The sequence below is a fragment of the Eutrigla gurnardus genome, assembly GCF_963514095.1.
Source record: "Eutrigla gurnardus genome assembly, chromosome: 2".
Taxonomy (NCBI): Eukaryota; Metazoa; Chordata; class Actinopteri; order Perciformes; family Triglidae; genus Eutrigla; species Eutrigla gurnardus.
Genome location: NC_139916.1, coordinates 26,687,197 through 26,701,129, shown reverse-complemented (window position 1 = coordinate 26,701,129; position 13,933 = coordinate 26,687,197). Strand labels below are relative to the sequence as shown.

Here is a 13,933-nt window from a genome sequence, read left to right as displayed (position 1 = left end):
ACATTTCTTCTCCATCTCTACACTTTAGCAACAAGACTACAGACACATTTCTTTTACACTTGTTTGAAGATTAATCTTTGGTATAGCTTTGATACCTGCCTATGATATTGTATAACATGTATCAGTGTTTAATAGAAAAATATGATTACAAAATTATCTTTTCAAGATTTAATGTTAAATTAAAACATCAAAATCATTATTAAAATAAATAAATGTAAACTTCAATATATAGTACCTACTGTATACTGCAGTACTTTTGAGTATTGCCAGTACTGCACAGCTGTACTTTTACTCCTCAACACAAAACCGTTTTCAGTTTTAAGAGTAAAGAGAAATGTCTGATTTTTAACTCTTATTCCAAAGTAGACTAATAGTATACAATCAGTTGACACTAGTATTGGATTACACCACATTGTATGGAAATGTACCTCTGTTAATTGTAATGTACTACAGTACCGAGGCTGGGAATGTCTTTTTCTAGATCTCAAGACAAAGACAGAAGAGCTTCAACATTAACAGAATATTTTATTTAGAGGAACAAAACAGCACAGCGATGTTCACATCCAAATCAGTAAATAACATCCAAGAGGACGAGCAGGAAGTTCATCCTCAGACCAGGAATGAGTGACGAGGAGGACGCTAGAGGAAGAAAACAAAAGACGATGAGATACAGAAGGATCGGTCAGTGTTGACAACATGGTCTACGCTGGATATCACACTGTCTCTACTTCTAATGGTTCTTAATGTTTAATCTGAAGTCTAATATAAGATTAGCCTTCATTAAAAGGGAATGGGGTTGTTGCAGCAGCACTAAAATAGAAATAAATGCAGAAAGAGAAGAAAAAATATATACAGGAGTAAAAAAGAAGTGCAAGAGCAATTAAAAAAAGCAGGTAAAAGTGATGGTGGTGTGATGTGGTTAGTAGCAGCAAGATAAATCAGTAAGTATTGCGAGTGCCAAAATCATAAAGGGCAGGCCGTCTTACATTAATTATCAATGTGGTGAGTTTGCTGAGCCGTTCTCACAGTCATTTTGATTTCCCAAGATATCATGTGTTAACCGTTTTCTGCCTCCACAATGCATGCACAACTGCAGTGACGTAACAGAGACTTCACAGTTGTTATTTTGATCTTCCCTTTTAAACGACTTACAGTGGTTTTACTCCCCAGAGGGCTGCACACTCTCAAAGACGCCCGCTTCCTTCATGCCGTTGAACTCTTTGACGGCGTCGTACTGCTTGTAGAAGTCAGCGTAGGCCTGTTTCCTGGGCTCCGTCACGCCGTACTGAAGGAAACAAAACACATGACAGTTTATTCCTAATTTAAATCAAAAGTTAAAAAAAGAGATCGTGAGAAAACGTTAGAATTAAGCTTCAAATTCTTCCCTTGAAAATTATGAATCAGTTGAATCAACTCTACTGGACTAGATTGAATTACATTAACATATTCTATGCTGAATACCTCCTGAAGGCTTCTTCTTTCCTTTAATAATAAATATTATAACATAAAAAAAAGTATGTTCAGCTGATACTCATAGTGCTAACCCTAACCCAAGACTAATCTTCCATTTCTATGGGAAGTCTGAATAAGAGCTTTTCTAAAGTTAATTCCAGCAGGCTCTAGGCTACTTTATTGTGAAACACTGTTGACACTGTAAGAGGAAGCTGCTCCTGTTTAAAGCTTCCAGTTTTTTTCTTCTATTCTAATTCAACTGAAGTATCGGACAGCTCCATGTGCAAGACTGTATATAGGAAGTGGACGTAGTCATCGTGATGACACCCATTGGTTTGTGGACTACTCGAGTTCAGCATGGAACGCTGCCATTTTGGAATGTTTGCAACCAATGAAGGAAGTGACCATATTTGGACCGAGGAGAGGCCATGAGTGGATCTGACAATGCACGTTTAAGGCACTTTAGCCATGGCTTCACTTTACATGACTGGAGGTTGCTGCTTGACAAAACTAAACAGCTATTAGTAAAGAGGACTTTCTAAAAGACCATTCAGACATGTAGAGTCGTCCTCTCAGACATCTGACTGGACACAGTCCAGCTTTGTGGAAGGCGATCCAATACTTTTGAAAAGCAGTGTAAGCTGGTCAAGATGTGATGGTGTCATATTTAGTAGCTTCTGCGTCTCACTCTCACCTTGAAAGCGATTGCAGCGACAAGCGACAGAGTGAAAGCAATGGGCAGGTGGAACCTCAGGCGCTTTCCCAGCAGCCCCCTCATCACAGGCTTAGGCAGAGACATGATGAATCTCCTGCAGGGAAAAATAATTAGTAGTGTAACGATTCATGCAATGCAATCGATGAATCGATTGTCAGTCCTATGATTCAACTAAATCGATCTGCTAAAATTAATAGAATGAATCGTTTTGGCTTCACCAATAATCAATATAAATGCGCTAAATCTTATGAATTGCAATTCTTAATTATGATGTTTTAATATACGTTTAAGACACTCTCTGCCCTGCCAGCATGTAGCCTATTGAAAAATGTTCAAAATAACTGCAATGTTTAATTACATTTTTTGTATTTAGCATAAAATATTATACAGGACCTCTTTTTTATAGAATAAATATGTTTAATAAGTAATTCTGTGGTCTGTTTATTTTTTCACCTTTCAGAAGAATACAGATAGTCTCACTCACATTATTGCATGTTTATTTTATGGATATAGAATTTTGGTTAAAAGTTACTGTATCGAATCATGGTTTACAAAAAAACAATTGTCCTTGAATCGAATTGCCAACTACTGAGTCGTTATTTGAAGTGAAGCCAAAGATTCACACCTCTAAAAAAATAAAGACAAAAATTTAGCTTGAAGCTTAAAGATGCAGTCAGACCAATATTTTCTACAGCCCCTTTTTATTGCTGGAGTATCACAAATTGTTTCCGCACGTCGTCATTGTAAACGCAACTGGGAGAGAAAATTGGTGACAGAATGTCACGACTCTGAGACAACAACGGAGGTCTTCACAGAGTCGCAACAGAGGTGAAACGAGGCACATCGGCGAACCGCAGTGACGTGAAGACGTGCTACGTGGGCGACACGCCACCGGTGGATTTAACAAGCTCACAGCATTGCTCAGAAGAAGATAGAAAGCCTGTATTGTCTCGCACGAGGCCGCCATTTGTTAATTGTGACTAAGAGAAACTGGGGGGACATTTTACAGTTGAAAGTTGAACTTGTCTCTGGATATTATAAATCCCAAATCAACTTTGGAATGTGCATGCATACATCAGCCTTATATGGTCACTGCATGGCACTACACGTGCGTGTACGCATAGACTGATGATCAATGGTTCTTTAAGGTCAATCATTGCAACTACCAAGTGGAAGATTATGACATGGATTTTTTTCTGAAACCGAAATTGAGGCGCTTGTGGGTGAGGTGATCCCTGAACACCCGTTCCCTCCTAATTCTTCCACACTCTGACAGAAACGGTGCGTCCATCATGCAGCATTGCACATTTCAAGGGCCACTGCAATATTTATTTATTTACAGACTGATTGCTTTCAAAGGATGAGGATATGGAATGGAACGTTTGTGACAGAGCTGTCAGTGGTTTTATTTCCACACAATCAACAAATGCAGGTGATGAAGATGTTGCCTGTTTGGTGAAATGGAGGAGGCAGAGTGTGTGACAGACTCATCATGTCTCTGGCATCACATAGCCGTTTTCAGTTTGTCCGTATTGTATATGCATTTGTCCATGTCGTGCATCAGCCAACACAAAAACGATATCAATCTAAAATTGTACTTGATTATATATGCACAGTATAACAACGTGTTGAAAAAATTCTGTTATGAGGATTTCATCAGCTGCCAGGGTCCACAGCTGATCGCAGCCGACTGGAGTGTTGGTAGTCTGGTAGTCTCCTCTGCACTCCGGGTGCAGACAGGGCTTTGATTGAAGTTAGTTTATATATTTTACAAAAGGTGCTAATAGTTATGGCTCACTAGCACAAAGTACACTGCTGGTTTGTACGAGTACGTGACTGATGGACTAGACATGTAGACAAGCTACGTGCGATGACCATAAAATGCAATCTCATCAGACGCCGCTGCCAAGAAATGTCAGCAATGAGCTTAAGTGACCTCTCTGTATGAGAGTAAGGTTACTTCTTAAAAACACGCGCCTCTATCACACTGTGGTATAACACTTTATAAACGAGCATTATTAAGGACAGTCAGTTCGGTTATAACACTAATATTAACAGAAATGACATTGTAATGCTAACAGTTGTAGCACGATTAGGGTCAAAGTAGCATGATGTCAATAAAGGCTTCTGCTCTTCGTTTTCTTTAATCTATTAGCTATTTAATTAAAAGCAACAACAACACAGTTAAACTAACGTGTGGAGAATAAAATATAGTTAATACCAGTAACACGTTTTCGGTGAGCATTTAGCTGACGCTTAAGTCGGCAGCACGATGAGCTAACGTTAGCGCGATGCAGTTAGCTGTTAGCTCGAAACAGCTAACTGCTACCCAGAGGAAAGCGGCAGAATTCCGGGTTTGAAAATGCAGGAATAATAATTAGCATTAATATAAGCAGAATACATTGTCAGCTTGATCCAAAAACACCGTTACGTGGTTGAATTTTAAAGAATACTCACAAGTTGGACTCACGACCTTCACAGACACCGCTAACTCAGTTCAGCTGCGTTCCTCTACCGGAAAAGATACTCGCTACAGGAAGTACGGAGGGTCAAACTTAAGATGCCCCTTGAAAAGCGAAGTGTAGGGCAGGTGAGGTCAGTCTGCATTCAAATAAACAATAAATTAATGTATGTACATTATATAGTTCAAAGTTAATACTCACTACAATTTAACATGTTAATATCATCATATAATCTCTATCAATATATATTATACAAGCATCGCTGTATATACTGTAATACCCACATAACTACATGAATCATTCAATATTTATGTTTTTGTTCGTTTGCTGGAGCCCGGAGTAATGTACGTACACATGTCATAATATACATGTATATATCAAACACAAATAGACAACCCAGCACTCTAACTGTATTGTAGTAGCAGAGACTGGCCAGAAGAGGGCGGCAGATCAACGATTAACTCACCAAGCAGCTGTCTTGTTGTCTTGTTGCACAATGTTTTTATGCATGCAACTTTTTAAATAATTCACTATTTGTTTTTGTTTTTAATCAACTGCAAATGCACTTTATGATGAAAACTGGAACAGAAGTTTCCTTGATGATGATGATAATATTTTCCTTTTTTTTAATGATCTGATTTAACTATTCAATCTCTTCAGCCGATAACTTCTAATAATGTGCATTAGTAACTTTTAGTCATTCATATGCAAATGCATTTGTTAATTAAAAATAATTAACCTGCAAATGATAACGATTCTATTTGTTTTTGTTGCTAATTTCGACTTAAACCTTCATACTGTGTCTGATTCTGATATTTTGCCAACTCCAGCAATGATCACATCTGTCATAAAAAATAAACTCAAAGAACTCACTTACTTCCAATGAACGAATAAAAAAAACAGATGCATCCCCTTATACACAATTTTGATACATAAAAAAAACACTTCATGAAGTCATTTTTGGGAAAATGATTTTGTTCCAACTCAGAACAGCTTTATTATAAATATTTTATTGTACAAAATCCTGCAGACTGTTTACATTTGAGTGGACAAGCTTTGCTACAAATACTCAGTAAATAAAACCCGAAAACAACAAACAACACAGAAAGAACGAGAGCAAAGTAGAAAATAAACGTCACCACGTTCTGGTCCATAAAGTGCATTTAATCAACTCCTTTATTCCCACAAAGACAACGTTTTATAGGCTCAACATACAAATGGCTGTTGAGGGATAATAATCAATCACTACTGTCACATGGAAACCTTGTATCAGCAGAATGTCTCAGGGAACAAACAGGCAGCTCTTTTCAGCTGAACCATCATGCGCGTTAGAGATGATCTAAATGTTTTGTTTTACTTCTTCGTTTAGCATCGCGAGAAATATTGAACTCCAATAAAATAAAATAAAAATCTTCTTATCACCTGAAACGATAATAAGGTGACTAAAGGTGTATGTCACTCACATCGTATGTACGTATGGTTTCTGACAGATAATTGTGTTGTTTAGTCATGTCCACTTAAACATCTCAACAACTGTGTCCTCAGAGGATGAATTCTGTCCATAGAGAGGCCCTTCCCATTTCTCATTTTGAAAAAAAAGAATGTAATGTTGAGACACAAATTATGTTTTGATCCCGTTAGCTACGTTCCATCACTAATGTAACGTTATCTCAGCTGATGTTTTTTTCCAGCGACTCTCCAGGGAAGAGAAGGAAGGAGAGAGAGACCTGTTGTTATAGTAACTTTACATCCTGGTACCCAACACACAGAGAGACCTGTTGTTATAGTAACATTACATCCTGGTACTGAACACACAGAGAGACCTGTTGTTATAGTAACTTTACATCCTGGTACCCAACACACAGAGAGACCTGTTGTTATAGTAACTTTACATCCTGGTACCCAACACACAGAGAGACCTGTTGTTATAGTAACGTTACATCCTGGTACCCAACACACAGAGAGACCTGTTGTTATAGTAACTTTACATCCTGGTACCCAACACACAGAGAGACCTGTTGTTATAGTAACGTTACATCCTGGTACCCAACACACAGAGAGACCTGTTCTTATAGTAACGTTACATCCTGGTACCCAACACACAGAGAGACCTGTTGTTATAGTAACATTACATCCTGGTACCCAACACACAGAGAGACCTGTTGTTATAGTAACATTACATCCTGGTACTGAACACACAGAGAGACCTGTTGTTATAGTAACTTTACATCCTGGTACCCAACACACAGAGAGACCTGTTGTTATAGTAACGTTACATCCTGGTACTGAACACACAGAGAGACCTGTTGTTATAGTAACATTACATCCTGGTACCCAACACACAGAGAGACCTGTTGTTATAATAACGTTACATCCTGGTACCCAACACACAGAGAGACCTGTTGTTATAGTAACGTTACATCCTGGTACCCAACACACAGAGAGACCTGTTGTTAAAGTAACGTTACACCCTGTTGTTATAGTAACGTTACATCCTGGTACCCAACACACAGAGAGACCTGACCTGTTGTTATAGTAACGTTACATCCTGGTACCCAACACACAGACATCGTAGCTTAGATAGAGACCACACCTATCACACTGTTGGGTCTGTCGTCAGTTATACTACAACAACTTTCTGATGATGTCACCCTTAGGATGAAAATGTTTGGTCAATGTTTGAATGTGTCTGATAATTTGGGTCATATAATATGATATTTTCATCAACCTCAGCTGAGTTCATGTTTACAGCTAATAAGCAAACATAAGCATGCACTCTGAACTAAGATGGTGAACGTTATGCCTGCTGTGCATGTTAGTAAGTTAGCATACTGATGTTAATTTGCAGCCTCACAGAGCAGCGGGTATGAATGTAGAATATATTTATTGTGTTTACATCGTGTACTGTATATGCAACAACATGCAAGACAGATTATTGGATGGATCACTGGTGGCTCACCTGCACTAACATGATGTATTTACACTTTAACATAAAAATCAAACATGGACCACCTTATTTGTGACTCTTGATCAGACAGCAAATATCAATGCTACGCTCCAGGTTCTTTTCTATAATAAGAAAACACAATTTTCTCCTGATAAATTACACAAAACATTTGTAATAAAGGCTGACTGACACCCACTCACTCACTTCTCTGAATATCTAACACATACATCCGGTCCAGTTTTACTCTGTGGTATCAATAACATAAACCTCAACCGATAATCACATGAGCCATAACGTATTCTGTTACAAAATTAAACTCTGTTATGTGTCTGGTGATGTGTCTTATTGCTATAGCAGGATATATACACATGTATGTGTGTTTGAGACAGAAAACCACAGTTCAGATGTAAATAAGAACAAACATGCCTGTGACCCATGGCATGAGAGTCTGTGTGTGTGACTCCCATGAAAAACAAAAGGTTTGAATTAGGAAGATGACTTGAGCAACATTTCTCACATAAAGTCTCTGGATTGATTTCTGTCTTTACTCCTCGTCCAGACTTTCTATCCAACATAAAACAACCAAATTAAACCTTTGTATTTTTTTTAGCGTGTCAACTTTTTTCATTCTTCCTTAATTGTTTCCTTCCCTCAGTGTTGAGTAATAGAGCGGAGGCTGTAGATTTAAAATGTTGTCATGTCCAACCTCCTGTACCAAAGTGCCACAACTGATCCATCAAAGAAAATTCAGCTGTAACTGGACAATAACTATAACCATAATGTCTCAAAGTAGCCAGTCCTTCTACCATTCATTTATTATGTACACGTTTGTTTGATTAACAGTTTGAGGGGTCATGAGTCCACTTCTCAAACATCCATAAACATCAATCATCGTTGTGGCGTTTCTCAGGAAGAAAACTTTGACTCAGACTGACCCTCTTCTCACCACATTTCTTTTCTGCCTCTGAAGCAACAAAGATTGAAACATCACTGTCACCTTTCGCTTGTATAAAATGTTGATTAAAACCTCAGACTTCAGTATGAATAGCTTTCTGTAATATTTACTCAAACTGTCAACAATCCTGACAGAAGTGCATAAGTCAGATAATCAGCCTCCTCTGTCCCCTTTAGTGGTGGTGATGGCGCTGAACAACCAACCAGAACAGAGGTGGAGGGGTGTTGTTCAAAGTCATACCCATAGACTCTATATATAAAAAGTGGACGTAGTCATGGTGACATCAGTCAGCACTGCCGTGGTAGAGATCTGTCAATCACAAGGTAGCCCTGCCCTAAATCATCCCCTGCTTTATGGTGTATCTGACTCTAAATGGACCATAATGTACTAAATGTACTAAACATCATGCTGTATTGAGAGGAAGATTTGACACTTGAGATTGAGACCATAAACTCTTGTTTACAATCTTTACTGAGATGATAAATCATGTGAAAAGTAGGGTAATCTTAGGGTAATAAGACTTCTTTTTGCCACCAGAGGAGTCACCCCCTGATGGTCAGCAGAGAGAATGCGAGTTTAAGGCACTTCTGCCTTGGCTTAACTTTTCAGAACCGGAGGTTGCTGCCTGGTCATAGCATATTGTAAGAAGTCATAGGGTGTTTTCATCATGGAGATGGAGGGGTGTTTAGATGTTGTCGGGTCATCGGGTCATGCCATCATGGAGGTGGAGGGTTGCTGTTAGAAGTCGTACGGTCGTACCATCATGGAGGTGGAGCGTAGGGAGTAGCTGGGCCCTCTGAAGTGATGCCACTTGATGCCGTTGAGCTTCCTGATGTTGTGGCCGACGGTGTAATAAATACCGTTCAGGTTGGAGAAACCACAAGCGTCAAACCACCAACCTGATGGAGACAGAGAAATGTTTTATCTCATTATCTCTCTCTTTAGCTCTCTTTTTCATTCCACTGTCATTGTCACCTCTCCTCTCTTTTCATTGCTCATATTTCAACTCTTTCTGAGACTCAATTTTATTTAAAAATTACACGCTTAACAAACTAACATGTCTTCATCCTAAACAACACAATACATCGTATTAGTGTGGGTGTTTTCTGATTTGACCACATCACAAAAACTTCCTGTTTAAAGTTAGAGAGAGACGGTCATTATTCACATGGCCACAAGGGGTCGATGTTAAGGAAAACATTTGCATAATGTACAACTTCTTCAACAACTGACATGAATGAGGTGATTATTCGCCTCATTCATGTAAGTTTTTGGACCACTTGCATGCATTCACATGAAAAACACTGAACAACAATATAAACGCAACACTTTTGTTTTTGCTCCAATTTTTCATGAGCTGAAATCAAACTTTTTCAATGTACACAAAAGGCTTATTTCTCTCAAAATATTCTCTCAAAATTCTGTCTTTTTTCATAAATTTGTTTGAATCTGTTCTTGAGCACTTCTTCATTGTGGAGGTGATCCATCCACCTGACAAATGTGGCATATCAAGATGCTGATTAGACCACGGTGTCTGCACAGGTGTGAACACAGGTGCATTTTCTTGATGCCATTTTGAATGCACAAAGATACCGTGATGAGGTCCTGAGGCCCACTGTTGTGCTATCCATCCACCACCATCACCTTATGATGCAGCTTTAGTACAGAGACCGAACACAACTATGTGTATGAACCAGAGACTGTCCATGTAGGTCGCTGCCATATTTATGTCTAGACGACGTTATTTTGAGTGTTTACAGAGCAGCTACAATGTTAGCATAGCCTAACTTCGATCAATCCAGACTCCATTCAGAAAACAGGCATTTTAAAATGTATTTGTTTGACATAACAAAGCATGACTTCAGACTTTTTACTGATTGTCAGCATCATGTAGTTACATCATCCTTTTTATCACTTATTTCTAAATCACCACAAAATCTTTTATTTCGGGTCATCAAGTTGTAGTAAACCAGCTGATGTGTGTCTTGCTAGATCCAGTGAATCCAGCTTGCTGAAATTCACCGTGACCTCTGGGTAATAATGGCCACACAGACAACTGTCGGACTTTACCGGGTAAATGTCCCCACTGTGGGACTAATAAAGGATTATTATTATAATAAGTGACATAAAATGCTCAAATATAGGGAGAGAAATCCAGTTAGATTCATCTTGACTTCCATAATTAAACTCTGTCCTTAGTTTTGGGTCAAACAGCAACAACTCTGTCTGCTGATATTTATTAATCTCTTTCTCTCTTCATCAATAACCCCTGTGTTTTGTCTTCTTCTTCTGTGGCTGCAGTGTTTGTCTACGACTCGCTGGAGGTTTTACTGGAACCAGTAAGTTGACCGTGGAGGGGGGCTGTTGGTGTTGGCATTGACACCAGCTGAAGGGTGCTGCACCGACGGGTGATGGCTGCCTCTGGGACAATAATTTGATCCTCAAAAAACAAAATATGTGTTTTTGGAATCATCAAGTATTTTTCTTATGCGATGAGATTATTATTTAATGACTGTTTAATACGTTTTTATTCAACAAATCAGAATGTTATTATGATTATTGTGGTTCCATCCTGCCGATGTGAACAAGATATTAAATATATAAAATGTGTTTATGTTACTTTGTCTTTCACAGAGACTGTTTGATTTGATGAGTCTGCTTTTAAAGTGTTTTTATCCTGGAGGGACCCACAGGAGGAGAGAGGGGGGAATGAGGGAGGAGGTGAGAGGAGAGGTGGAAATAGAGAAGGAGAGAGGAGGAGAGTGAATAAGAGGAGATCACCCGAGAGGAGATGATTGAAAAGGAGACAAAAGGAGACAAGAGGAGAGATGTGATGGAGATGATAGGAGAGGAGACAAGAGGGGAGAGGAGGAGACAAGAGGAGAGAGGAGAGGAGGAGAGGCGTTACCTCCAGTGAGCATCAGGGCACACTTGCAGTGTTCACAGTTGTCGTGGTCCTGGTCTCGGGTGCTGAACCTGGTCCCGTGGTTGCTCAGGCTGCTCTGCCTCCCTGCTGTGCCGCTGTAGCCTCTGAGAAAGAGCCTGAGGGACAGGAGACAAGGTGATGTCCATCTGCTGCTGGTAAGACACTGATGATACAGGCCTACCTTAAACCATCCAAACTGTCCCACCGTGTCCAGGACCTGAGTGCCCTAGTACAGGACTAACTGGTGTTTACCTGTACTGCTGTCTCTCACTGGTCAGTGTGAAGCGGTCGTACTGGGAGTGGGCGGGGTTTCCCTCCCAGTCCCTCAGCTCCACCCTCAGGGAGTACTGGCCCTGACTGGTCAGCCGGTAGATTGCCTCGTTGCCCAGCCAGTGTTCCCCCAACACGTCCCCGAAACCCTGAAGGAGGAGCAGCTGGGGTTCAGCCACAAACTCATCCAACACACCTTTATTACCCTGACCTGTATTTACGTCAACACACCATTTTGTATTCTCTCCAGCTCCTCTGGAAGTCGACGCTGCCGTTGAATCGTCGCTGGAATACCGTCCAGCCTCCACCGCTCGTCTCCATGTCGCAGAACACCTGAAGGACAAGTAGAAGAAGAAAGTCATCATGCAGAGTTAAAGCTTGTGTCCGAAATCACTCACTCACTACTCAGAAAACAGGAATGTCTAAGAGGACTATGTCAGAATCAGAATCAGAAAGGAGTTTATGGCCAGGTACACTGTTAGAAATTACCAGCATTTCACAATAATTAACAGTATTATTTTACAGTAACTTGTTGTAATTTAGTTCCCCTGTAATATCCCAATGAATACCTGTAAAAACTACAGTATCTTTGGATTTTACAGCATCTAACTCTAATTTTACAGTAAAATCCTGCAATCAAATATCACAACAAGATTTGTAATATCACAGCAACACAGTAAAAAAATGCAAGGATTTCACAGCATTCAACAGTGAAATACTGTATTGAACTATCCTGGGAAGTCACATGACATAACCGAACTTGGTTTGAACTGAAGACGCGGCGGTTTCCCTCTTCTCATCCCGGCTGAATGGAGAAGGTGAGCAGCATGCATAACTCTGTTTGCAGCACTTACACCCATGTTATTTAATATGATGATAATATTTACTTTCACATGAACGTTATTCGCATGACACAGTTCATATTTTGTTAGCAAGTGCCCGAAATTGTTGAACGTTATCTCACAGCATTTGCTAATAGCAGTAGTAATAATACTAGCTAGCAAACGGCTGCTAGCACGATTAGCAACGATTTGCTACGTGAGATAAGAACAATAAGACGAGAGAGAAATAAGAAGGAAAACGAACGGGAAAGGAAGTGAAGAAGTTCGTGTTTAATGTCGCTACGTGTACTTTTCAGTGTGTTATATGGTTAGACCATGTAGCCCAGGTTTGATTTGAAGCCGAACTGGTCCGTAGCGGGCCGTTGTTTCCACTCGGATGTCTTTTCGTTCCGGACTGTTACTGGTACTGTTGTCGTCATGTTCGCTCGCGGGGCTGGTCTGTTCTGGGTTAGCGTGTGCGGGGGTACATGGAAGTGTTTTGCTGCATATTAGCGTAACGTCGCCGTCACTATTCTCCTCTCATGAGTGGTCTTTCCGCACCGAGACAGTGGGTTACCCGTGTTAGCCGAAGCTAACAATACACCCGCATCCTCCAGTTCAGCTTCATATCAAACCGGGGCTACGTGGCCGAACATAACGCACTGTAGAGTACACGTAGCGACATTAAGCACAAACTTTTTCACTTACTTTCGCGTTCGTTTTTGACTCCAGAGCAAAAGCGGTTTTGTTGAACGGTAGCCGATCTAAGCAGGCTAATGACTAGCTAGTCTATGGGGAATATAGCGGCTCCCTGCATCGTTAGAGATATTCCACATAGACCAGCTGCTCGCCATGCATGGATAGGCTACTATTCTGCAAAAACGCTTTTGCTCTTGGTCAAGTTTCAGCTAGGGATAATATTGCCGTACACAGGTGATGTAACTCCAAAAATGTCCATTACATTTATGTACAGATCATGTTTTTTACAACATACTCATGATCATAATCTGCATTCAAACTGAAATTCATATTGTTGGTTGCCTTTGTGTAATTTCTCCTTTTTCTTTTTTCCAGGTCATCAGATGGCCAGGCTAACCATCCTGTCAGGCTAAGAGTGAGGAGAAATAGATCAGGTAGGTGACGAGTTAAAATGCACCACAATGTTCCACTGTAAATTGGTTGGATGTGAGCATGTGTATGAGAATGTGTATAACTTCGTTCAGCACACAAAACAGCATACTAATGCCCCCTATTATTACTAGTGTGGGGTGCCTGACTGCTACAGAAAACACACAGGACTGCAAATTCATGTTTAGGAAGCAGAGGTCCTACCTGCAGGCTGCTGGGCCTATACCGCCAGCTCTACCAACCTGACCCATCAGCTC

General features: G+C 40.1%; 2 protein-coding genes across 2 annotated transcripts in view; both read right to left on the bottom strand.

The window, feature by feature from the left end:
- Positions 1–505: 505 nt before the first annotated feature.
- cox6c (cytochrome c oxidase subunit 6C) lies at positions 506–4,737 on the bottom strand. The gene is made up of 4 exons (XM_084038091.1): positions 4,625–4,737; positions 2,147–2,261; positions 1,153–1,285; positions 506–639 (listed from the first exon to the last, which is right to left on the bottom strand). The coding sequence occupies exons 2-3, from the start codon at positions 2,249–2,251 to the stop codon at positions 1,160–1,162; spliced, it is 231 nt and encodes a 76-aa protein (XP_083894217.1). The 5' UTR covers positions 2,252–2,261; positions 4,625–4,737; the 3' UTR covers positions 506–639; positions 1,153–1,159.
- An 891-nt stretch (positions 4,738–5,628) lies between these two features.
- The window catches only part of angpt4 (angiopoietin 4), a 49,851-nt gene continuing 41,546 nt past the window's right edge, over positions 5,629–13,933 (bottom strand). Inside the window, exons 7-10 of the mRNA XM_084024081.1 lie at positions 11,959–12,060; positions 11,710–11,876; positions 11,440–11,573; positions 5,629–9,430 (exon numbers count right to left, since the gene is read on the bottom strand). Of these exons, the coding sequence (XP_083880207.1) occupies positions 9,270–9,430; positions 11,440–11,573; positions 11,710–11,876; positions 11,959–12,060 (564 nt within the window). The 3' untranslated portion in view covers positions 5,629–9,269. The remainder of the gene's footprint in view (positions 9,431–11,439; positions 11,574–11,709; positions 11,877–11,958; positions 12,061–13,933) is intronic.

Excerpts from the sequence above, each read along its gene's own strand:
- cox6c (XM_084038091.1), bottom strand. The coding sequence starts at position 2,251 with ATGTCTCTGCCTAAGCCTGTGATGAGGGGGCTGCTGGGAAAGCGCCTG. Across the intron at positions 1,286-2,146 it reads TCGCTGCAATCGCTTTCAAG|TACGGCGTGACGGAGCCCAG; the intron begins GTGAGAGTGAGA and ends TGTTTCCTTCAG.